This window comes from Girardinichthys multiradiatus, chromosome 22 (genome assembly GCF_021462225.1).
Source record: "Girardinichthys multiradiatus isolate DD_20200921_A chromosome 22, DD_fGirMul_XY1, whole genome shotgun sequence".
Taxonomy (NCBI): domain Eukaryota; kingdom Metazoa; phylum Chordata; class Actinopteri; order Cyprinodontiformes; family Goodeidae; genus Girardinichthys; species Girardinichthys multiradiatus.
The window spans coordinates 26,141,928-26,165,864 of record NC_061814.1 but is presented as its reverse complement, the minus strand read 5'-3'; the positions used below and the strand labels follow the sequence as shown (position 1 = coordinate 26,165,864).

At 40.7% G+C, this 23,937-nt stretch overlaps 1 protein-coding gene across 2 annotated transcripts in view; it reads left to right on the top strand.

The window, feature by feature from the left end:
• Positions 1-18,739, top strand: part of slit1a (slit homolog 1a (Drosophila)) — a 108,539-nt gene extending 89,800 nt beyond the window's left edge. Inside the window, exons 21-36 of one of the 2 annotated variants that reach the window (XM_047351649.1) lie at positions 2,598-2,666; positions 2,754-2,825; positions 2,936-3,007; positions 8,219-8,290; positions 10,273-10,436; positions 10,509-10,633; positions 10,722-10,819; positions 10,914-11,053; positions 11,307-11,400; positions 11,486-11,623; positions 11,721-11,949; positions 12,036-12,166; positions 12,251-12,405; positions 14,078-14,366; positions 15,659-15,870; positions 15,958-18,739. In XM_047351649.1, the coding sequence (XP_047207605.1) occupies positions 2,598-2,666; positions 2,754-2,825; positions 2,936-3,007; positions 8,219-8,290; positions 10,273-10,436; positions 10,509-10,633; positions 10,722-10,819; positions 10,914-11,053; positions 11,307-11,400; positions 11,486-11,623; positions 11,721-11,949; positions 12,036-12,166; positions 12,251-12,405; positions 14,078-14,366; positions 15,659-15,870; positions 15,958-16,196 (2,299 nt within the window). In that variant the 3' untranslated portion in view covers positions 16,197-18,739. Of the gene's footprint in view, positions 1-2,597; positions 2,667-2,753; positions 2,826-2,935; positions 3,008-8,218; positions 8,291-10,272; positions 10,437-10,508; positions 10,634-10,721; positions 10,820-10,913; positions 11,054-11,306; positions 11,401-11,485; positions 11,624-11,720; positions 11,950-12,035; positions 12,167-12,250; positions 12,445-14,077; positions 14,367-15,658; positions 15,871-15,957 lie in introns of both variants that reach the window. The other variant, XM_047351648.1, reaches the window with a different exon arrangement.
• Positions 18,740-23,937: the final 5,198 nt, after the last annotated feature.

Below are 23,937 nucleotides of genomic sequence, written 5' to 3'. Positions count from 1 at the left end.
TCACTGCACTGTTACTAAATGCAATCAGCTACGTTTCCTCAGATGGCAAACTTTTTTACCAAGTGGTAAAATACCATAAATTCCGGACTACAGAGCGCACCTGATTAAAAGCCGCATGCTCTAATTTTAGAAAGAGAACCAATTTTGTACTTGCACAGGCCGCACCGGATGTGAAGCCGCGGGTGTCCCACATTGTAATATGATTTACACAGAAAGATATTACACGTGAGGAATTTTTAACTTTTAACTTAATCCTTATGGTAATATAACAAAATGCAAATTGCAAATGCTTTTTTTCAAACAGTGGTTAACACGGCTACCTTTAAATATTCGTACGTTATCAGTAATACACAAATTTCGTTGCTAATGCTTTTTTACTGAACAGTGCACGAACAACATTCCAATATCTCCCAACTGATATACAGGTCCTTCTCAAAAAATTTGCATATTGTGATAAAGTTCATTATTTTCTATAATGTAATGATGAAAATGTAATATTCATATATTTTAGATTCATTGCACACTAACTGAAATATTTCAGGTCTTTTATTGTCTTAATACGGATGATTGTGGCATACAGCTCATGAAAACCCAAAATTCCTATCTCACAAAATTAGCATATTTCATCCGACCAATAAAAGAAAAGTGTTTTTGATACAAAAAACGTCAACCTTCAAATAATCATGTACAGTTATGCCCTCAATACTTGGTCGGGAATCCTTTTGCAGAAATGACTGCTTCAATGCGGCGTGGCATGGAGGCAATCAGCCTGTGGCACTGCTGAGGTCTTATGGAGGCCCAGGATGCTTCGATAGCGGCCTTTAGCTCATGCAGAGTGTTGGGTCTTGAGTCTCTCAACGTTCTCTTCACAATATCCCACAGATTCTCTATGGGGTTCAGGTCAGGAGAGTTGGCAGGCCAATTGAGCACAGTGATACCATGGTCAGTAAACCATTTACCAGTGGTTTTGGCACTGTGAGCAGGTGCCAGGTCGTACTGAAAAATGAAATCTTCATCTCCATAAAGCTTTTCAGCAGATGGAGGCGTGAAGTGCTCCAAAATCTCCTGATAGCTAGCTGCATTGACCCTGCCCTTGATAAAACACAGTGGACCAACACCAGCAGCTGACAAGGCACCCCAGACCATCACTGACTGTGGGTACTTGACACTGGACTTCTGGCATTTTGGCATTTCCTTCTCCCCAGTCTTCCTCCAGACTCTGGCACCTTGATTTCCGAATGACATGCAGAATTTGCTTTCATCCGAAAAAAGTACTTTGGACCACTGAGCAACAGTCCAGTGCTGCTTCTCTGTAGGCCAGGTCAGGCGCTTCTGCCGCTGTTTCTGGTTCAAAAGTGGCTTGACCTGGGGAATGCGGCACCTGTAGCCCATTTCCTGCACACGCCTGTGCACGGTGGCTCTGGATGTTTCTACTCCAGACTCAGTCCACTGCTTCCGCAGGTCCCCCAAGGTCTGGAATCGGCCCTTCTCCACAATCTTCCTCAGGGTCCGGTCACCTCTTCTCATTGTGCAGCGTTTTCTGACACACTTTTTCCTTCCCACAGACTTCCCACTGAGGTGCCTTGATACAGCACTCTGGGAACAGCCTATTCGTTCAGAAATTTCTTTCTGTGTCTTACCCTCTTGCTTGAGGGTACCAATAGTGGCCTTCTGGACAGCAGTCAGGTCGGCAGTCTTACCCATGATTGGGGTTTTGAGTGATGAACCAGGCTGGGAGTTTTAAAGGCCTCAGGAATCTTTTGCAGGTGTTTAGAGTTAACTTGTTGATTCAGATGATTAGGTTCATAGCTCGTTTAGAGACCCTTTTAATGATATGCTAATTTTGTGAGATAGGAATTTTGGGTTTTCATGAGCTGTATGCCAAAATCATCCGTATTAAGATAATAAAAGACCTGAAATATTTCAGTTAGTGTGCAATGAATCTAAAATATATGAATGTTAAATTTTCATCATGACATTATGGAAAATAATGAACTTTATCACAATATGCTAATTTTTTGAGAAGGACCTGTACACTGCAGCCTACCAGGTCAAAAGTCATTGATCGCATTCTTCATCTTCTTCCTGTGCACTGAAATCATCAAAGTCCTCCAACCTCAGGATCTCGTCACTCACTTCAGCCTCTTCGTTGACGCTCTCACTTGAGCGCACCCGGTCCCCTTAATTACGCAGCAGTTCAGCCTTTCGAAACCCGTTGGGGATTTTTCATGTTGATGAGCGTGAATATAAATGTCTGATTTACAATACCGGTAATTGATTTGTGAAGGTTCTCTTGATTTATCGCACTAGTTCATTGGACCTCTTTGAACTACTTTGATTGGTCTTGATTGTGTGAAAAAAGTAGCTTATATTCTGGAATTTACGGTATACTGAATTTGACTGCATTGTTTTATAACTAGGACTGAACTGAAATGTGTGTAATTGAATATGAATCTGTCTGTATATTTCAGTATATAAATTGGATCTGTTTATTATGTAGTGCCTTAAGACAACATTTGTTGTGAATCTGTGCTATATACATAAATAACTTACATTGGATTCCACTAAGTTGAAACCTTTTCTGTCTTGTTGTTTAGGTACCTTGATGGAAACCAGTTTAGTATTGTCCCTAAGGAGCTGTCTTCCTTCAAATACCTACAGCTGGTGTAAGCTTTATTTTGCCTGCCTATTCTTTGAAACCTGCACAGACCATAATAGTAAACAGGCTTATGTTTTATGAACTTTCCTTTAAGTGACCTGAGCAACAACAAAATCAACTCTCTGACCAACTCATCCTTCGCTAACATGAGCCAGCTGACCACTCTGTAAGTCCTGATCAGCCTGAGCAGTCAGAACAAAGACATATTGTTTCATTTTGGTTATAAACGTTATAAATAGCAACATTTTATACGTGAAATAATTTTTCAATCTGCAGAATTCTGAGCTACAACTCCCTGCGCTGTATACCCAAAATGGCTTTCAGTGGACTGCACTCACTGCGGCTGCTGTGAGTTTGTTCATAGATGAGTTTAAATACTGTATCTGCATGTTGTGTATATTCTGTTTATGTATGACATACTAATCAGTGTGTACACTGCCTTGCAAAAGTATTCAGACCACTTGAAGTTACTTTAGAATACCCAAGCCTCAACATACTGTGTTGGGATTTTATGTGATAGCCCAACACAAAGTAGCACATATCTGGTTAGTATTAGAAAAATCAATGCATGGTTTTAGAACCTTTTACAATTAAAAATCTGAAAATATGCATATGTACATATGTACGTATCTGTCTATACCATTCCATAGTAGCCTTGCTATGAGTTTAGTGTTGTCCTGTTGGAAGGTAAAATCTACCTCAGTCTGAATGATTTTCCAATATCTTACAGGATTTCTTCAACAATTGTCCTGTATTTAGCTCCATCCATTTTTACATTAACTCCAGCTTCTTTGTCTCTGCTGAAGAGAAGCATCACACGGCATGATGCTGCCACCACCATGTTTCAAAATGGAAATAGCATATTCAGGGGTGTGTGCAGTTTATTTGGCCCCACCCATATTTTGCATGTATGTAAAAAAAAAATAAGAATTTTAGTAGAGTTCCTTTGTCTTCATGATGCTGTTTGCTCAATAGTATTCTCTAACAAACCTCTGTGGCTTTACAGAACAGCTTGTTTCTACTTAGATTAAACTAGACACAAGTGAAGTCTATTAACTAATAATTTGACCTTTGAAGGAAATTGGTTACAATGGCTTTTACTTAATGATATCAGAAAAAAAGGGGGCAGAATAGAAATGAATGCCTCGCTTTACTTTGTGATGAGCAGTCATATAAAATCCAAATAAAATCCTTTTAAGTTTATGGTTATAAAGAGACAAAATGTGGAAAAAGGTCAGCAGCTATAGATACTTGTTCAGTTTTATTTTTTACAATCTAATTTTTATTGAATTTTTCTTTGTCCTTTCAATGACGAACATTTTGTAATTTTTAAGTCTCATATTTTCAGTCCGTTGCTCCAATCAAAAGCATCATTGTAAACAACTGAGGTTATAGAAAAAATACAACAGACTCTAAAACCAGACAAGAAACACTTTTAGGTCAAACAAGTCGTTAAGGAGGATATTTTTGAAGCGCCTGCTAACTTCAGCAATAGTTGTGCAGATGCAGAGAATCTTTGATTGACTCCTGAGGACTGAATCTGTCTAAACGGTTCTGACAGCTTTTGAATTCACTAACAACCACACACACACTCTCACACACTCCGACCTATTTTCTCTGTTTAAATGGCAGCTTTGGGGGTAGCAGCCAGGATCTTGTGCTGATTTCTACTCCCAGTCATGCCTCCTTCTCAGACATCTTTCCCAGCATGCTTATTTGCCTCTTAGCAGCCCGCGCTCATCAATACCTCACCAAGTGCACGCCCCCACTGTACAAAATCACTTTGACACTGATTACAGGAGAATTATTTGGCCTGGTAACTGTAATGCATCCAGCTCTGTCTCAGGACTTTTATGAAATCACAAGGTCTTTGTGCACTCTCAGCGACCATGGGCTGCTAAATAACTGCAGAGCAGAAAGTAAATGAGTTGGACAGAACAATGACGAAATTAAACTAGTGTTTGGAAGTACATCCAAAAATACAGCAGCTGTACAAAGCAGCAGCCCTCTGACTCCAATCTGCAGTTCAGTTCTTTGAAGATAAATTGAGACCAGGCCCTACAGCTTTCTTTATGAAACTGTGTATGAATTTGTGTGTTTATGTTTGTGTCTGCTTAAATAGTCCTCATACTTGTAGAGCCTGTTAGTGTGTGTGCGAGTTGACTTCTTAGCTTTCCATGTGTGCTCATAGCAGGAACCCTTTTTTATTACTGACAACAAAGCCTCAACAAAGCCTCTTTTTACGGCAGGATTCAAATGAAGCTCCGTATCATAATGAGACACAAAGCATAAAGCCCTTTCAGTAAGCGAATAAGAGTGAAGCTCGGCCATCATTAGTCAATGCTGCATTACTACCCCAAGCAGACTTCTTTTGATCTCTAATGAAGCTGCGTCCATTATTTCTGCACTTACTCACGCCACCTTCGCCTCTGAAATAGTCCCGGAGCGAGCGCGCTAGACGCCATGTGAGGCCCTCCCACCCGCACACACCATACAGGCTCAGGAATATTTACAAACTCAGACGTATACACACACTCTGTCTGGTCTACCTCGGTGTCTCAGTCAGTCAGACAAGAGTCCATACGAAGCAGAAAACTTTGATGTCTCAATCATGAGCCTCCTATTAAACGTCAGTTGGTGCCATGCTTATGTTTTTACTAAGCAAGGCTTTGGGGTGCAGCTAATGCAATACGACAATGAGCTCCGTTTAACAGTTTCAATTTTAAGGCCCTACAAAGGGTTCAAAGTTCAACACTGGAAGCTTCTTCGAACTCGCAACGAGACGCCAACATTGGCTTCGAGCTGGATGCACTCACACATGCTGAGGTGCCAAAGCCTTCATAAAGCTGCACCTTTGACTTTACACAGCAGTAAAAAGGAGAAGAATCATTAACGCTCCATTCTTCAAACAGACCCGTGGTTGGAGCCTGGCATAGTTGTGGTGCGATTGGGGTTAGACTGATTAAAAGGGTGTGTGTGTGTGTGTGTGTGTGTGTGTGTGTGTGTGTGTGTGTGTGTGTGTGTGTGTGTGTGTGTGTGTGTGTGTGTGTGTGTGTGTGTGTGATGGTTGCGTTTTGAGCTACAGATTAATAAACTGCTAATTGGCCTACTGGGTATTAGGTGTGAGGCATGTGAGATGAAACAGCACCAGGGCGTGGCCATAGACAGTTTGAGTGGCACAGTGATTTGAAAGAGTGCGATAAAAGAAAGAACAGAGCAGAGAGTAAAGTCTGGCACAAAATGGCCCAGCGGAGGTAAAAACCATGCAGCTCAGGGGATCCACATGGTCAGAATTCAGTAAGTGGCAGGAGGTGAATGAGCATGTTAGAACATGTTTAAAAAAACTGGGATCCACTGTATTGTTCTGAAAATGTTACCAGCCAAGTAGACAAAATGGAGTTTAGGCATGAGGCGGTATGATAATCTGTAGGAAAAACAGCAGAGTAAGACACAATCAATGATTTACATAAACATTTAAAACCAAAATGTGTAACATGTTCAAATCGCTTTCATTTAAAACTTTGAAGTATACATTATTTCTAATGCTGGGATTAAAATATTATTACATGTATAATAATCCCTTAATAGCTACAGTATGCTGTTACCAGGTCTGCCCCCCATTTGCCTCCAGAATTGCCCTAATTTATTGTGGCAAAGATTCAACAAGATGCCGGAAACATTCCAGAGATTTTCGCCAATATTGACATCATACCATCCCTCAGTTGCTGCACAGTTGTCGGCCACATATCTGTAGTACTAATCTCCTGTTCCACCACTTTCCAAAGGTGTCCTGTTGTATAGGCCATTAGAGTATGGTGAACTCATTTTTTTATTAAAAAAAAACTGTTTGAGATGATTTGAGCTGTGTAACATGGTTCACAGCCTGATGGAAGTAGCCATCAGAAAATAGGTACGTTGTGGTCATAAAGAGGTGGGCACGGTCAGCTACAATACTCAGGTAGGCTGTGGTGTTTAAACTACGCTCATGTGGTAACAAGGGCCCCTCTTTGCCACTAATACACTACCCCCACCAACCTGCAACATTGATACAAGGTGGGATGATCCATGCTTTCATGTTGTTGAGACCAAATTCTTACCCTACCATCTGAATGTTGCTGCTGTGATATCAAATTTAATTGGAGCCTCAGTTTGCTGTTCTGAAAATGTCTGGCAGCAACAATCATTTTTAAATTCAGTCTTTGAACTTCAGGTCACGTCTAAATACTTAAATTTCATTGGGTTGCAGCCTTATGATGGATTTGCTACAGTTGCACACACATTAAAGAGGTTGACCTGGACACCTGACCTTCAGTGTGCAGCAAAAGGTGCCATCTCTGGCACCTCATTAAATAACTATAAATCTTAGGAATTACTGATGTAATATTTCAGTGAGTATATAGTTTTTAATCTTAGTACCAGTATTGGGGCTTTTTATAATAGGAAATACAGCCTGTGATACAGAAAAGAAAAGCAAAGAAGGAATTTAAAATCATCTCAAGTTGCTTCCTGGAGCCTCCCTGGCTTGTATTTCCCTGTAGGTTTCTCCTGGTTGCCACACTGCTCGCTTCATGGACTCAGTATCCTCTGAATACAACAAACCACCCAGTCGCTTTGAACTAATAAGCATTCTCTACGGCACGCAGACTAATAAACATGTTGACTCATACATGTTACATCGTATATTTTCCCTCAAGTACTCTGTATATTTACACTGGCAAATTTTCCTCCAGCTCCTCCACAGCTCAGCTAAGCCTGCAAGTCCAAAGCAGGAAGCTGCAATTTAGAAACTGTTCACACAACAAATCTCTTCATCCAGGAGCCCAGATGTGGCATGTATTGTTAATGTGGACTGATTGGTGGTAACATAAGCTTGTGGTCAGCTGAGGATTTGAGGTGGTAATGACCTGTTAGATTATGGATGCCATCAGTCATCAAAACCATTAAGCCCTAAAAGCTTGTCATCCCTCAATGGTGCTCATGAAATGACAGGAAAATCAGCGTAGATGCAAAATAGTCTGGATGAACAAGAACTTATACATTTGCTCAAATATGCGAGCACATGAAACAATCCCTATTGTCTGCCCAGATATGATTATCTTGATATTTTTCACTGTCCTTCATGTGTTGGAACGGTTACCCCCCTCCTCTGAGTGTGCCCTGCCAACCAAACACACAAAGAAACTTGACACCAGGCTGATCCAGACTCTCAGAGCCTCATATTTTTTGCCAGCTGCACAAAGCTATGCCAGATATATGAACCACAAGCACACCAACACACAGCAGTAGAATCTCCCTCAAGGTTTTTCCTGATATTTATGGTTTGATTTATTGGAAAACAAGGCATAGCAGTGGGCCAGACAATAGTTTTCCAGGTGATTTGTTTTTCCCAATTTGTGTGCTTTTTGCAGCTTTACAGCAACGTTTACAAATATTCAATCCTAAAAGAAGAAATTGCTTTAACAATGGGATTTCAGTTTTTAAAAGCTAGAATGATTTATATTTTACCTTCAGAAAAGCATTTTATTCCTTGATGGTCTATGACAACTGCTCTTTTTTCAGGTCTCTTCATGGCAACGAAATCTCAGAGCTTCCGGATGGCATCTTCAATGATGTGACCTCCCTCTCCCATTTGTAAGTATTGACAATCATTTTCTTGCCTCCAAACACGTTACAGTACCTAACACATACATTATATCCTCACTTTTGTGTGTTTTATTGGGAAGTTTTATGATAGATCAACACACAGTACTATGTAAACATGAGAAGGAAGGGAAAATAATACATGGTTTACATATTTTTTGTGTTATACATGCATTTGCATCCCCCCCCCCCCACATGTTTTATTTATATATGTGTATATTGTACATTGTAAATATGTATATTCTGTAATGCAAAAACAGAACAAAAGAGCAAAGGGTACCGGAGTCAAATTCCTTGTTTGTATGTACGAACTTGGCAATAAAGCTGATTCTGATTCTGATGTTTCTACCAGCTTTGCACATCTAGACAGTGAAAATGTTCCCCATTCTTCTTTGCAAAATAGCCCAAGCTCAGTTAGATGTTGCCCTCAGTGGTGCTCTTGTCATACTTGGATCAAAACTATTCTGTCATAGTCCTGGCTGTATGTTTAGAGTCATTGTCCTAATGGAGGGCAAACCTCTGCTCCAACCTCAAGTCTTTTGCAGCTCTTAACAGGTTTTCTTCCAGTATTGCCCTGTATTTAGCTTAATTCATCTTTCCATAAATGCTGAGCAATTTCCCTGTTCCTGCTGAGGAAAAGTATTAACACAGCATGATGCTGCCACCACCTGTTTCAATGTAGGGATGCATAGGGTCAGTGTTGTGTCACACATGGCATCTTGCATGTAGGCCAAAAAGTTCAGCTTTTGCCTCATCTGACCAGAGCCTCTTCTTCTGCATGTTTGCTGTGTCTCCTACATGGCTTATGTCCAGCCCTAAACAGCACCTCTTCTGACTTAATTCAAACAGAGGCTTTTTTCCTGCCAATCTTGCATAAAGCTTAGATTTGTGGGTCACACCACTAATAGTTGTTGTCAACAAATTCTCCCACGTGAGCTTTGGATCTCTGTAGCTCCTCCAGAATTACCATTGGTTTCTTCTCTGAATATGCTCCTTGCCCAGCCTGTTCGATTAGATGAACAGCCTTGGTTGGTTGGTTTGCAGTTGTGCCATACTCTCCATTTTTGAATGATGCATTCATTGTACAGAGACAAAATGTGAAAAAGGGTATGGCTGCTTTATTAAGACACAGTAGATCTTATTTTGTTAATTGTATGAAATAGGCAAGCGGCTGCAGAGTTTGGCTGTCTGATGTCTTTTTTGGCTTTCTCTGTGTGAGCTGTAATTACTTGTGTGGTCAAAGCAACACACAGGCCCTTCTACTGTCGCCTCTCTCTGCAATATCTTTAAAACACACTGTCTGTGTGTTTTAGTGTTTATGTATGTCTGCCATTTTCTGTAGGCTGTTTTAGCTGTTAGAATCTCCACAAAAAACATCTTCGACCTTTGGCAACTTGTCTAGATATCCTCACCTTCCCTTCTTGTTCAGGATCAATAAACCAATCAATGCCAGAACTGGAGAGGAAAGAGGGAGAACAGAGGCAACCAGAAAAAGACATTGTGTGGGAAGTGGTACACAAATCAAGGCTCCGTGAAATTTGTATTGAGGATTGGATAGAGAGGAAGCCATTGATCCGCAGTCACAGTCAAGTGGCTTTCATGTTAGCAGATGTCAGGTGACAGCTATTGGCCCGGCCTGAAAGATGAGCCTGTGTTCCTCCGTAATGGAACAGTATCGATTTGGAAGTGTTTGTGCATCCAGAAGGAGGGCAGAGTGCCATTGATTCACCACCACTACAACAGAGGTGGTTAAAAGGGCTTTCTGTTCACACATTTGCTTATAATGGAGCGGTCCTGTTGAAGATAATGTAGTACACAGTGTGGCATTAAGATGTTTTATTTTTGGAGAAGATTTATTTGTATAGTTTAGCAGCTAGTTTTCTATGCAGATATAGAGACACCTGCTGGTGATAAAATGTACTACAGCAGCATATCAGGACTTCAATTGAACCTTGAATTCTGTGTTACATCAGAGCGATTGGTGCCAACCCTCTGCACTGTGACTGCCACCTGCGCTGGCTCTCTGACTGGGTGAAGACTGGATACAAAGAACCTGGGATTGCTCGCTGTGCTGGCCCACAGGGGATGGAGAGCAAACTGCTCCTCACCACACCTGCCAAGAAATTTGAATGTATAGGTGAGTTTTTGTTTCAGACATTAATATCTGACTTAAAACAGCCCTTAAATTTACATTTAATTTAATCTGCAGGTGATGTGGACACCTCAGTACTGGCCAAGTGTAACCCCTGTCTTTCTGGTCCCTGCCTGAATCACGGCACCTGTCACAATGACCCAGTGGAGATCTACAGGTGTAGCTGTCCTCCTGGAATCAAGGTACAAACAGCAGGTTCCTGCACACTGATACATATCTACCTGAATGTACTGCAAGGGATATGCTACACTGTGTATTCTCTTTTTTAAGGGCAAGAATTGTGAAACGGCTCTGGATGCCTGTGTGAGTAACCCATGTGCCAATGGAGGAACCTGCCAAATGAAAGACGAGGATGAGGGAGAGTACCGGTGAGGAAGGCGAGCTGTAAATCCAGAACTGCAAACACAACAAATAAGCGTCTCATATGTAGCTTTGCATGACAAATGCACACTGTATTCACAGATGCTCCTGTCTGCTGGGCTTTGAGGGCCCAACTTGCCAAATCAATGTTGACGACTGTGAAGACAATGACTGCGAAAACGGAGCCACCTGCATCGATGCCATCAACAACTATACTTGTTTTTGTCCCCCCTACTACACAGGTCAGTGCAGTTTCTTTCAAGGAGTAATATTCTACAAAAAGGCTGGACCAACAATTAGACACTTTAGGCCCTATTGAGTATTGTTTTGTTATAACAGACAAAAAACCCATTGTGTGTCAACACTATATCCTCTGACTAAGAAAAGTAAATTGATAACTTCAGAAATTAAAAATATACTTAATATTAATCCAGTTGCAGTTGATGTCAACCTGTTTATGGAACACCTTTTTTTTAAAAACTTGTATCTGTGTAGGGGAGATGTGTGAAGAAATGGAAGATGTGTGTGCTCCAGGAAGAAGCCCCTGCCAACATCAGTCTACCTGCCTCATCAGCACCTCTGGACCCAAGTAAGTGCTTCAGTTACATCCATTAAAGGTAAATCTGGTAGTGAGCTGTTTCATGTTAACACTGGCTTACCTCTGTGTTTCGCAGGTGTGTGTGTTCTCCTGGCTATGTTGGTGATGACTGCAGTGTGAACTATGATGACTGCAGGGAGCATCGCTGTCAAAATGGAGCACAGTGTGTGGATGAGCTGAATGGATATTCCTGCATCTGCCCAGAAGGATATAGGTTAGAAGTGCTTCAGTTCACTGCGATGTTTCCACTTTTTTCTACCCTATCACTTACATGATAATCCAAAAATCTCTGCCTTCCTTTGACTTCATAGTGGTCAGTTGTGTGAAGTTCTGCCATCTCCTTTGTCACTGTGTGAGCTGGCCGACTGCCAAAACAACGCCCCATGTGTGGAGCGAGGTGGACGTGCCCTCTGCCAATGTCCCCCAGAGTTTGGGGGTCCGCGCTGTGAAAAACTGGTCAGCGTCAACTTTGTTGACAGAGACTCTTATTTACTGCTCTCTGACCTGAAGAACTGGCCACAAGCTAACATCACCCTGCAGGTAGTCACAGAGTCATTTTTAGTCAGTTCAGCCTTTCTAAAACCTGAAGAAGTCAATCATCCAATGCGAAACTGCTCTGTGTATAGGTTTCTACAGCTGAGGACAATGGTATCCTGTTGTACAATGGAGACAATGACCATATTGCAGTGGAGCTCTTCCAAGGCCATGTGAAAGTGAGCTATGACCCTGGCAGCCAGCCAGGACATGCCATTTACAGGTACTGTAGCACATGCAACATTACTCTCCATGTATTCATTCTTCTCTCATGCTGGGGACTAAATTCTGTGTTTTTCCCTACCAGTACCGAGACCATCAATGATGGTCAGTTCCACACGGTGGAGCTGGTGACCTTTGACCAGATGGTGAACCTGTCCATTGACGGGGGTCTCCCTACCACAATGGACAGCTTTGGGGCGGTGCGGCCCCTCAACGGGGAGGCTCCACTATATGTGGGGGGTAGGGGCCCTCTCCAGAACACACCCCCCTCCTCTGCAGGCACTCTTAACTACTACACTACTGTTCAATCACCTCCCTTCCCCCTTCGCTTTGTTGCCACCTCAACCAGTCCCTCCTATCAACATGCAGCCCACCACCCAGACCCAAAGCTTGTCCTCCATCCACACCATCCCACGTGTCAGTCTTGACTGTGTTTGCTAGGGGACACACTTTATTGCAACAAATATAAATTAGCCTGTAAATAAGACACATTTGAGACTGATAATTTCAGCATAAACAATTAGAATATGTAAAGTGCCGGTTAAAAGTATTTATATCCCTTAAACATTTTCACATTTTGTAATGTTAAAATAAAAAATATCAATGTTATTATTAAGGTTTTATATGATAGACCAACATAAAGTAGTACATAGTTGCAAATTGTTTCAAAATATTTTACGAATAAAAATCTGAAAGTGTGGTGTGCATTTATGTTTGGCCCCTTAACCTCAGCACCACTCAATAAAATTTAGTGCAACAATATGCCCAACTCATCAAATTTGTTAATCAAGCAAAATTCTAATTTTTTGGCCTGCATGGAAAATGCTACGAATGACTAAAAAACAAAAATTGATCATTACTCTGCAGACAATTCCCATGGTGAGCATGACGGTGGTGACAGCATCATGCTGTTGGAATACTTTCCCTCAGTAGGGATGGGGAAGCAGGTCAGAGGACATGGGAAGATGTATTGGGAAGTTATAAATTCACCTTCCAGCAAGGCAATGAACCTAAATATACAGCCAGAGCTGTATATTTAGATCAAATGGTCAAAGTCCAGACCTAAATCCAATTGAGAATAAGACTAAATCCAATTGAGAATAAGACTTAAAAAAAATTGAACAATTTCCATTTAATCTGATTGAGCTTAAGCAATTTCGTAAAGAAGAGCAAAAATATTATGTTGTGTTGGTCTAGCACATAAAATCCCAATAAATATTCATAACTTCTTCATCAAGCATCGCTGGAATAAAATACATCCCAATAGAATACAGTGCACCTTGTGATTGCAATGTGATAACATGTCAAAAAGGTCAAGTCATATGAATACTTTTGCAAGGCACTTTATTTCAAATGAACCTCACACTATTCACTATAGTACATTTTCTGGAGCATGAATTGCACCAATGTAACCTACCAAACACAGTCCTTCATATCTGAATAGAGTTTGGCTTTTTGTTTGTTTAGCTGTATTTATTTATATTTTATGTGTCCACTCTTGACATTCTGAAGCTCAAATCTCCAAATATATCTGAAACAAGTCCATATTTAATTTTATGCTACCAGTTTGTGAACTGGAGTGACAGTTTGTTCAGGAGTGGCTCAAAAATGTTGGGTTGTATCTCTGCTTTGATTTGCTGTATTGTCCGACACTCATACAGTGAGACATTTTTGCATTTCTTCTTGCTTTTGCTGTCCAATATTTCAAAGATGTTGTGTTCCATGGTGCAATTTTTTTCTACAAGTTAATTTTAATGAGTTAAAGTACCATCAGAGTCACCACTAGGACACACATGTTTGAAAAATCCTCTGTCCATTACATTCATATCAGCCCTATGTTTGCTGTTTGTCTGTGACTCAGCACACACCTCTTCACACATATAAACTTCTATTTTTCTGTCTTCTTCTCCAGGCATGCCTGTGGACGTCCACTCTGGCACTTTCCGTCTCTGGCAGATCCAGAACGGTTCCAGCTTCCACGGCTGCATTCAGAACCTGTACATCAACAACGAGCTCCAGGACTTCACCAAGACCCAAATGAAGCCCGGTGTGGTGCCAGGGTGCGAGCCCTGCAAAAAGCTCTACTGTGTCCATGGCATCTGCCAGCCCGATGGGTTCCAGGGACCGGTGTGCCACTGCCAGCCCGGCTGGAGCGGGCCGCACTGCGACCAGCCAGCTCTCAACCCCTGCCAGGGCAGCAAGTACGTTAGCCTATAGGAAAGATATACCTAGTTTTAAAGGCTGAATATACAATCCCTAGAACTATTTCAACATTCACATTACAACTACAAACTTCAATTTATTTTTTGGGGATTTTATGTAATAGACCGACACATACTTGTAGCATGCATTTGTATCCAGCCCCCTTTAGTCAAAATGTTATAGCGCTTCGTATACATAGCTTTTTATATATAGCTTCTTTTTGTCCAGTTTCAGCTGCAAGTTGTTTAGGTTGTGTCTCTACAAGTTTTATACATCTGTAGATAGTTTAAGCTTAGTCGGACTTGATGGAGAGCATCTGTGAAGATACATTTGAACTCTTGCCACCTATCCTCAATTGGTTTTAGGTCTGGACTTTGACTGGGCCATTATAACACATGAATATGCTTTGATCCAAAGCATTCCTTTGCAGTCCTGGTTATATGCTTAGGCTTATGGTCCTGCTGGAAGGTGAATCATTGCCTCAGTCTTACATCTTTCATGTCCCCGCTTCAGAAAAAAATCCCATGGCGTGATGTGTGCTCATGGTGATGTGTATTGTCAGTTTTCTGTCACACATATCATTTTGCATATAGGCCAAAAAGTGTTTTTTGGCCTTGGTTTTTGTGTTGTCTGACCAGAGCATCGTCTTCCGCAGGTTTGCTTTTCGCAAACTGCAAAAGAACTTTTTATGGTTTTCTTTCAACAACAGCTTTCTTCTTGCCACTACTCCATAAAACCCAGATTTGTCGAGCAAACAACCTGCAGTTGTCCCGTGAACATATCTCTGCAGCTCCTCCAGAGTCGCCATGGGCCTCTTGGCTGCTTCTCTGAATAATGCTCTCCTTGAGTGGATTGGCCACCATTTCTTGGTAGGTTTACAATTCTGACACTTTTTCCAGTTTTGCACAGTAGATTGACCAGAGCTTGTTAAAAACTTGAAATATTGTTCCATAGCCTAACCCTGCTTTAAGGTACACCACAATTTATCCCTGACCTATGTGTTGTGTTCCTTGGTCTTCACGTTGCTGTTTGTAGACTAATGTTCTCCGACAAACCTCTGATCGCTTTAACATTATTATCAACTTTTTGTGGATCAGTCACATAAACTCTAAAACAACGCATTAAAGTTTGTGGTTGTAACATGATAACATGTCTTTAAAGCACATGAATACTTTTGGAATAAACAGTATTGAGCACTATTACCTTTTTCTCCTGTTTTCTGTACATGGAACATCAGCAGTAAAGAATAGTTTATGGTTGAACATACATAACTGAAGTTATCTCTTCTCAGATGCGTCCATGGAAAGTGCATTCCTCTGGACTCACAGTCATACCGCTGCGAGTGTGAAGAGGGCTACCGAGGCGCGCTATGTAACCAGCGTGGAGAGCTGTTCAACCCCTGCCGCCGTCTCTCCTGCAAACACGGTCGCTGCCAGATATCTGACACTGGTGACGCATACTGTCACTGCGAAAGTGGCTACACAGGGGAACTCTGTGATGCAGGTTGGTTTACACTCTTTGAAGCTTACGACAGACACCTTAGAATCTGTGAAATGTTCAAATAAAAAAAATTGTTTGTCTGTTTTTAAGAGTCTGAATGTCGAGGTGAGCCGGTGCGAGACTTCTACCAGGTGCAGCGAGGTTACGCCATCTGTCAAACAACCCGTATGGTCTCCTGGGTGGAGTGCACCGGAGCTTGTGACACAGGGAGCTGCTGCGTCAGCCAGAGGCTGAAACGCAGAAAATACACCTTTGAGTGCAGCGATGGAACGTCCTTCACCGAGGAGGTGGAAAAGACCATCAAGTGTGGCTGCGTGGGCTGCATGTAGCACCGTTCACTTGCACTTCCTGCCGCTGCTGCAGAGTAGAAGATGGAAAGCAAGGAACGAAGGAAGGAAGAAAACTGCTGAAAGGTGGAGGAGAGAAAGCAAGAATGAAAGAGATTATACAGAATATATATAAAACCTCTATCTATATATTATGGACAACAATGTTTGTAAAATAGGACATTTCCTCTGAGGGTGTGTGACCTACAGTGAAACAGAAACAAACATCCCAAGCATCTGTGTAGGAGTGACAACAACAAAAATAAAACCATTGTATCTGCAACATTGTTCCAAGGGGTCCAGAGATTTTGTAGGTGTTGCATTCCAAGTGAGGCATCCTTCCTACCCAAACTATCTGTTATAAACACCCATCTGTCTGTGAGGCCTTTAAAGGCTCAGCCACCATCGTCCTTCTTTAGCTCATGGTGGTAAGAAGGACAACATGGTTTATTTTAGCTTCAGAGAGATAAGAAGGGAGCTGAATCTTTTTGAGTCTTGAGTTGTGCTTGGCATAGTTACCTGGATAGTGTTGGATATGGTTTGGGTTTAGTTGAAGTAGCCATCAAGCCTGATGCAGCCATTTCACCCCCAGGATACTGTCGTCCATCCTCACACCTACATGTCAAATTGAACGTGAGGGAAAAGGAAACGTAAGGGCAGAGCTGTGCATTGTTGTGGGTTAGAGGCGAGGTGCTGAAAAGGGTTTCTAAACTCCCATGACATAGAAGTCCCCCGCAAATAAAGACTGCATGGACTAGCAGCACTGAAAAACAGGAGCCAAACACACTTCTGTGTAATACAAGGTCACACATGAGTGGTACACACATGATCCCGACACAGCTTGGGGGGGGGGGCAGTGTGGCGCAGCTGTTCCCCTTTGTTCGTTCAGTAAAAGCGGCCGTGGCAGAGGCAGTGCCCCCAGAGTGTATCGCCTCAGGGTGGGGATGTTTGCATAACCCTGCTCCTGTGATGCCTGCAGTATTGAACCACCGCAAACTGTTGCATGTGTGGAGAGTTTGCCAACAAATATGTAAAGATTTTTCCGTATTATTATGAAGATTATTACAAAAGGTTTCGAGTCACATTTTGTTGTTTTTATTTTCTTCCATTTCCTTATACATTTCTTTTTGGTATATTTTGTTAAAATTTGTCTCATGATGTATTCTAACCTCTTTAGTTGCCCCTGCCTACCCCTCCTTATATTGCAATGCATAACAGATTCTAATATATATATATAAATATATTTGTATTTCATTTTGGTATAGTATTTTTCTATGTTAAAGAGTACGTCTGTGTTAGGAAGCATTTAGACTGACGAAAAGGCATTAAGTTGGTTTAGTTGTGTTTCCTAGTTGTTTTTTATCTGTTGATCTCACCTTTTCCAGCAAAGAAATTATTTGAACTGGCCTCAAATGCAGCATCGGGCCTTGTTGTATGAAAGTCAGTATTGGTCTAGAAAAATTGTTAAATATTGTATATGTTGTCTTCCATGTGAATATTACATATAATTCATGAAAATCTGTGCTTGTTTTTATTTATTTTAAGAATAAGTGTTCCTAGCATTCAAATTTGAAAAAAAGAAAATCCAAAAAATATTTAAAATGATAAAATGGTTTTTAAAAATAGCAGGAAAGAAAATCCATACGGTGTTTGTAACGTCACTTTCATAGTGAGCTACAACAGTGTTTTTCCCCACCTGTGGCTCATATGTTGCCACAATTCTGTGGTAGATCGGAGCTCAGAGGGAAATGTCCCGCTCAAATTTACTTTGTAAATTAACTGACCACACATAAACCCTTCCAACTGTTTTCATGTTTCTATGGTATGGGCTGCATTTTTATCATTTCAATCTGAGAGATGTTTGCCATAGAACAAAGATGTTTTGTGTTTGTTCTTCAGTTAAGTTTGGCTCAACTGATCATAAGCTGCTGTCAAGCCACAAGAAAATGGGAAAAGGTTGCTTCTGTGGACACTGATCATGTTAAGGTGGATCATCCTTAGATCTCTTTTTTTCAGGGGCAACTGTGAGAAGCATTACATGCCAACTACTGACAGATAACAAGGAAAGCCTGGACATGTTCATCGTCTGTCAGTTCGGACTGATTATCCTCACAAAAAAAAAAGCAAAAGATGCCAATTCTAGTGAGCAGTCATCAAACCTGAATGTATAAATGTGTATAGATAAATATGAGCTATGCTTATTCATGAAGTGGTGACTATTAGCTGTTATTTAGTTTCCAATGTAAGATACAGGCAATTGCATTTAGAGAGAATGATGGCCCATCAGAATCTTCTGTCTGGGACTGTGTTTCTCTAAATGGTTCATTATGGTGTAAAAGGCTGCAGTACAGAGTCACATCATCCAGGTTCCAGTTCATGTTGCTACCCATGCTAACTTTGTTTTTGATGCTGTAAACGTGATGCCAGTGTTGTACAAAAACATTACAGAAAATCTGTTGAATCACACTGATGAGCGGTCACTGTAATATTTAGGCTCTGTGCCTCATAAAGGTGCATATTTTTAATTAAATGTGACTTTCTCTTCATGGGTCTTCTCGTTCCTTTGCACTGATCTGTACTGGACTGGTGCCATTAGACTCCCTCATAGACATCTTAGTGGCGTTTGTGCTATATTATGATGTAACTCCATAATCTGGACATATGAACAGAAACAGATTTTTTTCCATCCAATGAACTATATACATAAATGTTATTGTGAATAACACACTGTTTCAGTTCTATTGACATGGTGCAAAAGCTGAAGAAATATTTCTGGTTGCGTCCCACCAGTCTGTTTTCATGTTGCAGGACTGATGCGGGGATTGGGGGGGGTTTGAACTGAAAAACTTCATTATGCTGAATGTATGTAGTGCCACCGACAAAATGTTTACCAAACTTCCACTCTTTTCATTAATTAAACTTCAAATGTGTGTGCTTTTAAGAATGGTCATCTTTTTTTCTTGTGACTGGTTTGCTATTTGACCAAACATCATAGCTTTTTAACTCTTTATTGCCGGAATTTATTTACAATTTCTTTTTTTTTTTTGCTGTCATGCAGATTCTAAAATAAGTAATGCGCTTTTTTTCACTTCTGTTGAGATGGTGCTGGTGCAGAAAGCTGGTGAATTGTTCTCATCTGTTAGATAAATGTTGATATTAGAACTATGTACGAGGCTATAAAAGAAATTTCTTTAGGTTTCTGAGAGGTTTTTACGTGGGCAAATTCAGAGCAATACCTTTGAAACAAACCCTCACACTCCAAGCTTTACTCATGACTTGCCTAGCTCAAACTGCTGAGCTGAAATATCCCACAGTATGGGACAGCGGGTGACAGGCAGACTGCACCATAGACAGGTTGCCAGTCCATAACAGACCAACACAGAGACAAACAACAATGAGCACAGACACTCAGGGCTTTGGGCCTTTTAGAGTGACCAATCAGAGAAATATGCATATTTTGGGGTGTTGGGAGGAAGCCAGACTACAAATACATCTTAGGGACCAAGATTTGAACCATTATACATGTTGGGATTATGAATGTGAGATTATTTAATATTAATATTTTTATATTTTATCAAATAATATTTCGGTCTGTCTGATAAGGGCTGTCCTGTGAAAACCGGCCCAGTAAGGCAGTGGTATTAGGACAAAATAGAAAGGTGTGAGACGAGCTCTGATATTATTGAACAGCATAAACTCTGCACATATATGGAATGAATTCACACAATTTCTTAAAATACAATTATTTATTAACAAAAATAAGTCTACTCAAAGTCAAACATATTTAAATCAACAAACTCTTTACTATGCTAAAACAATCCAACTAAACTACCAAGCAGAATTAAAGAATAGGTAAGACTAATGGGCTATGTACAATATAAACAAGTTGATTAAAGATGATTGAGAACCATGACTGAAGGAGTGAAGCAACATTACCATTCAATGTTATTTATGTTTGAGAACCAAAGATTATCTTGAAGAATCTGGAAATGAACTTAAGTTAGTCTTGGAACCAACTTAGGCAATATTCAGCAAACCTTTAGACAACCATTCACAATGCAAGATCAGATAAGATATTATTTTAATAAAATATTGTTTTAAATAATGATCTGTTGAATAAAACCAACCTTCTGGATGACTGATTCTCAACGGTGTCTAATTAGCTGCCTTTATTTATTAAAATAATATTTAAAGAAATATTATTAAGAGAAATGGTAAAACATTCAAGGACGTATTTTGGAAAAGAGCCAAATCTTTCTGGAGAAATGCGGCTTAATGGTGTTTACTTAGTTATCAAATTTGGTAAAATGATGTTAGGGACACATTATTTACTGGATTGAAAACTAAACCTTTGTGGGTAAATATTATTTAGCAGCAAGCACTGTCCTTACCTGTTAGCAGTTGAAGCTAACAAAGGAGGCTGATAGCTTAGCAGCAGAATCAAACACACATCTTTAAAAATACCATCAATAAAAGGGTTAAAATGCATAAGCGCGGACGGCGCGTTATGATCAATCTCCTGTGTTTAAAATCACCCTTCAAGTAAAGTTTGTCTTAACTACCGGATAAAATACCAGATACACATACAGTATTTCATTCATACTTAACATTGCATATGATCGATGATCGTATGACACCCTTGGATCCAGTTGAAGAGTTTATGTCTGTTTGCCAGCAAAGAGACATCAGCGCGCTTTGTCTCCCTTCTATCCCAATGAACATCGGAGTGGAAGAGGTCGGCTTGTTGGAGAGGGGGTGCTCTTATTCAGACAGTGGCATCATGGGAAGTCTGCTGCTACCACCCTTTCCTCAGTTGCTGGAAGTCAGTTAAATGCAATTTATTTTGAAAGTTCCAGAAAAGTGTGTACCGGAGTTTTAATGTTGTTTCCATGGCTGGGTCCCAACATATAGAAATAAAGGAAAGAAATTGGGAATGGTTTGATTATTATGAAATGATTTTGTAGCCTTAGTGATTAATTGTAATGCAGAAAAGATCCAGATTTTATGAGAACCATTTGGAATATGAAGCATGTTTCCATTCTGAACAATAAACAGTAAAATGTTATTTCAGAAAACATGGACACCTATGAAGTTTCTTTGTTTTTGTCCTGTAAATATTCATTGTCCGATGAGCTAACCCCTCCTTCCTTAACAAATCAATCAACTTAACCTGTCTTTCCCTGATGCTGAAACTAATGAGTTGTGGAGAGGCTTTGAAGACGGATGATCATCCATGCACCCGATGGGGATGTTTCTTCGGGAGACAACGAGTGGATTTTCATGAAAGAAAGGCCACTTAAATCTTCAGTTTTCTTCTTCGAAGTGGGCAGGCACTGATGCTCCAGGTTTAGATGGTCAAACAGGAACTTTGATGTCATATGTCTTAGAAAACAGTAACTTCCAGAGGCTGAAGAGTTGAAGGAAACCGTAGAGGTATAACTGAGGTTAATTCAGGACTTCCAGAAGCCAGAAACTTAGAGCAATCAGTTGTTCACCGATCAAGTTCACTTCAGTTTTTTGGGTGAAAAGGCAATAGATAAAATCAGATTCTCAACTTCGAGTCCTTTCAGGGCACATGGGTTGATCCTCTTTTTAAAGCAGTTGATCAGCTGGGCTGTGTCTCCAGTGCTCTGCTTCATCTGTAGTGTCTTTCTCCATGCTGTTCACTGGTCTTCTGCGAGGAAACAACTGCAGTTCCCTTTTGTGGCACCGTTTTTATCAGAATCAGAATCAGCTTTATTGCCAAGTTTGTACATACAAACAAGGAATTTGACTCCGGTACACTTTGCTCTCTGGGTTTCTTTTTTTTTTTTTTTTTTTTTTTTTATGCGTTATAAGATATATTTATGCTTAAATCTTTATGTCCTTAAATACATACAGTACAGACCAAAAGTTTGGACACACCTTCTCATTCAAAGAGTTTTTATTTTCATGACTATGAATATTGTAGCTTCACGCTGAAGGCATCAAAACTATGAATTAACACGTGGAATTATATACTGAACAAAAAAGTGTGAAACAACTGAAAATATGTCTTATATTCTAGGTTCTTCAAAGTAGCCACCTTTTGCTTTGATTACTGCTCCTCACACTCTTGGCATTCTGTTGATGAGCTTCAAGAGGTAGTCACCTGAAATGGTTTTCACTTCACAGGTGTGCCCTGTCAGGTTTAATAAGTGGAATTTCAAGCCTTATAAATGACCATCAGTTGTGTTGTGCAGGAGGTGGATACAATACACAGCTGATAGTCCTACTGAATAGACTGTTAGAATTTGTATTATGGCAAGAAAAAAGCAGCTAAGTAAAGAAAAACGAGTGGCCATCATTACTTTAAGAAATGAAGGTCAGTCAGTCCGAACAATTGGGAAAACTTTGAAAGTGTCCCCAAGTGCATTTGCAAAAACCATCAAGCGCTACAAAGAAACTGGCTCACATGAGGACCGCCCCAGGAAAGGAAGACCAAGAGTCACTTCTGCTGCAGACGATAAGTTCATCCGAGTCACCATCCTCAGAAATCGCAGGTTAACAGCAGCTCAGATTAGAGAACAGGTCAAGGCCACACAGAGTTCTAGCAGCAGACACATCTCTAGAACAACTGTTAAGAGGAGACTGTGTGAATCAGACCTTCATGGTAAAATAGCTGCTAGGAAACCACTGCTGAGGACAGGCAACAAGCAGAAGAGACTTGTTTGGGCAAAAGAACACAAGGAATGGACATTAGACCAGTGAAAATCTGTGCTTTGGTCTGATGAGTCCAAGTTTGAGATCTTTGGTTCCAACCACCGTGTCTTTGTGCGGCGCAGAAGAGATGAACGGATGGACTCTACATGCCTGGTTCCCACCGTGAAGCATGGAGGAGGAGGTATGATGGTGTGGGGGTGCTTTGCTGGTGACACTGTTGGGGATTTATTTAAAATTGAAGGCATACTGAACCAGCATGACTACCACAGCATCTTGCAGTGGCATGCTATTCCATCCGGTTTGCGTTTAGTTGGACCATCATTTATTTTTCAACAGGACAATGACCCCAAACACACCTCCAGGCTGTGTAAGGGCTATTTGACCAAGAAGGAGAGTGATGGGGTGCTGCACCAGATGACCTGACCTCCACAGTCACCGGACCTGAACCCAATCGAGATGGTTTGGGGTGAGCTGGGCCGCAGAGTGAAGGCAAAGGGGCCAACAAGTGCTAAGCATCTCTGGGAACTCCTTCAAGACTGTTGGAAAACCATTTCAGGAGACTACTTCTTGAAGCTCATCAACAGAATGCCAAGAGAGTGCAGAGCAATAATCAAAGCAAATGGTGGCTACTTTGAAGAACCTAGAATATAAGACATATTTTCAGTTGTTTCACACTTTTTTATTTAGTATATAATTCCATATGTGTTAATTCATAGTTTTGATGCCTTCAGTGTGAAGCTACAATATTCATAGTCATGAAAATAAAGACAACTCTTTGAATGAGAAGGTGTGTCAAAACGTTTGGTCTGTACTGTATATACAAATATACATATATACAAAGGTGCATTTGCAACTTCAGTATGCATTTGTTTGGTACTCTATTAAATGTTCATTAGATAAACAGCCAGGGGGAAGAAACTGTCTCTGTGGCGGCTGGTTTTAGTGAACAGTGCTCTGTAGCGGCGGCCCGAAGGTAAAGCTCTGAACAGTTTATGTGCAGGGTGTGTGGGGTCTGCAGAGATTTTAGCAGCTCTTTTCCTGACCCTAGACCTGTATAAGTCCT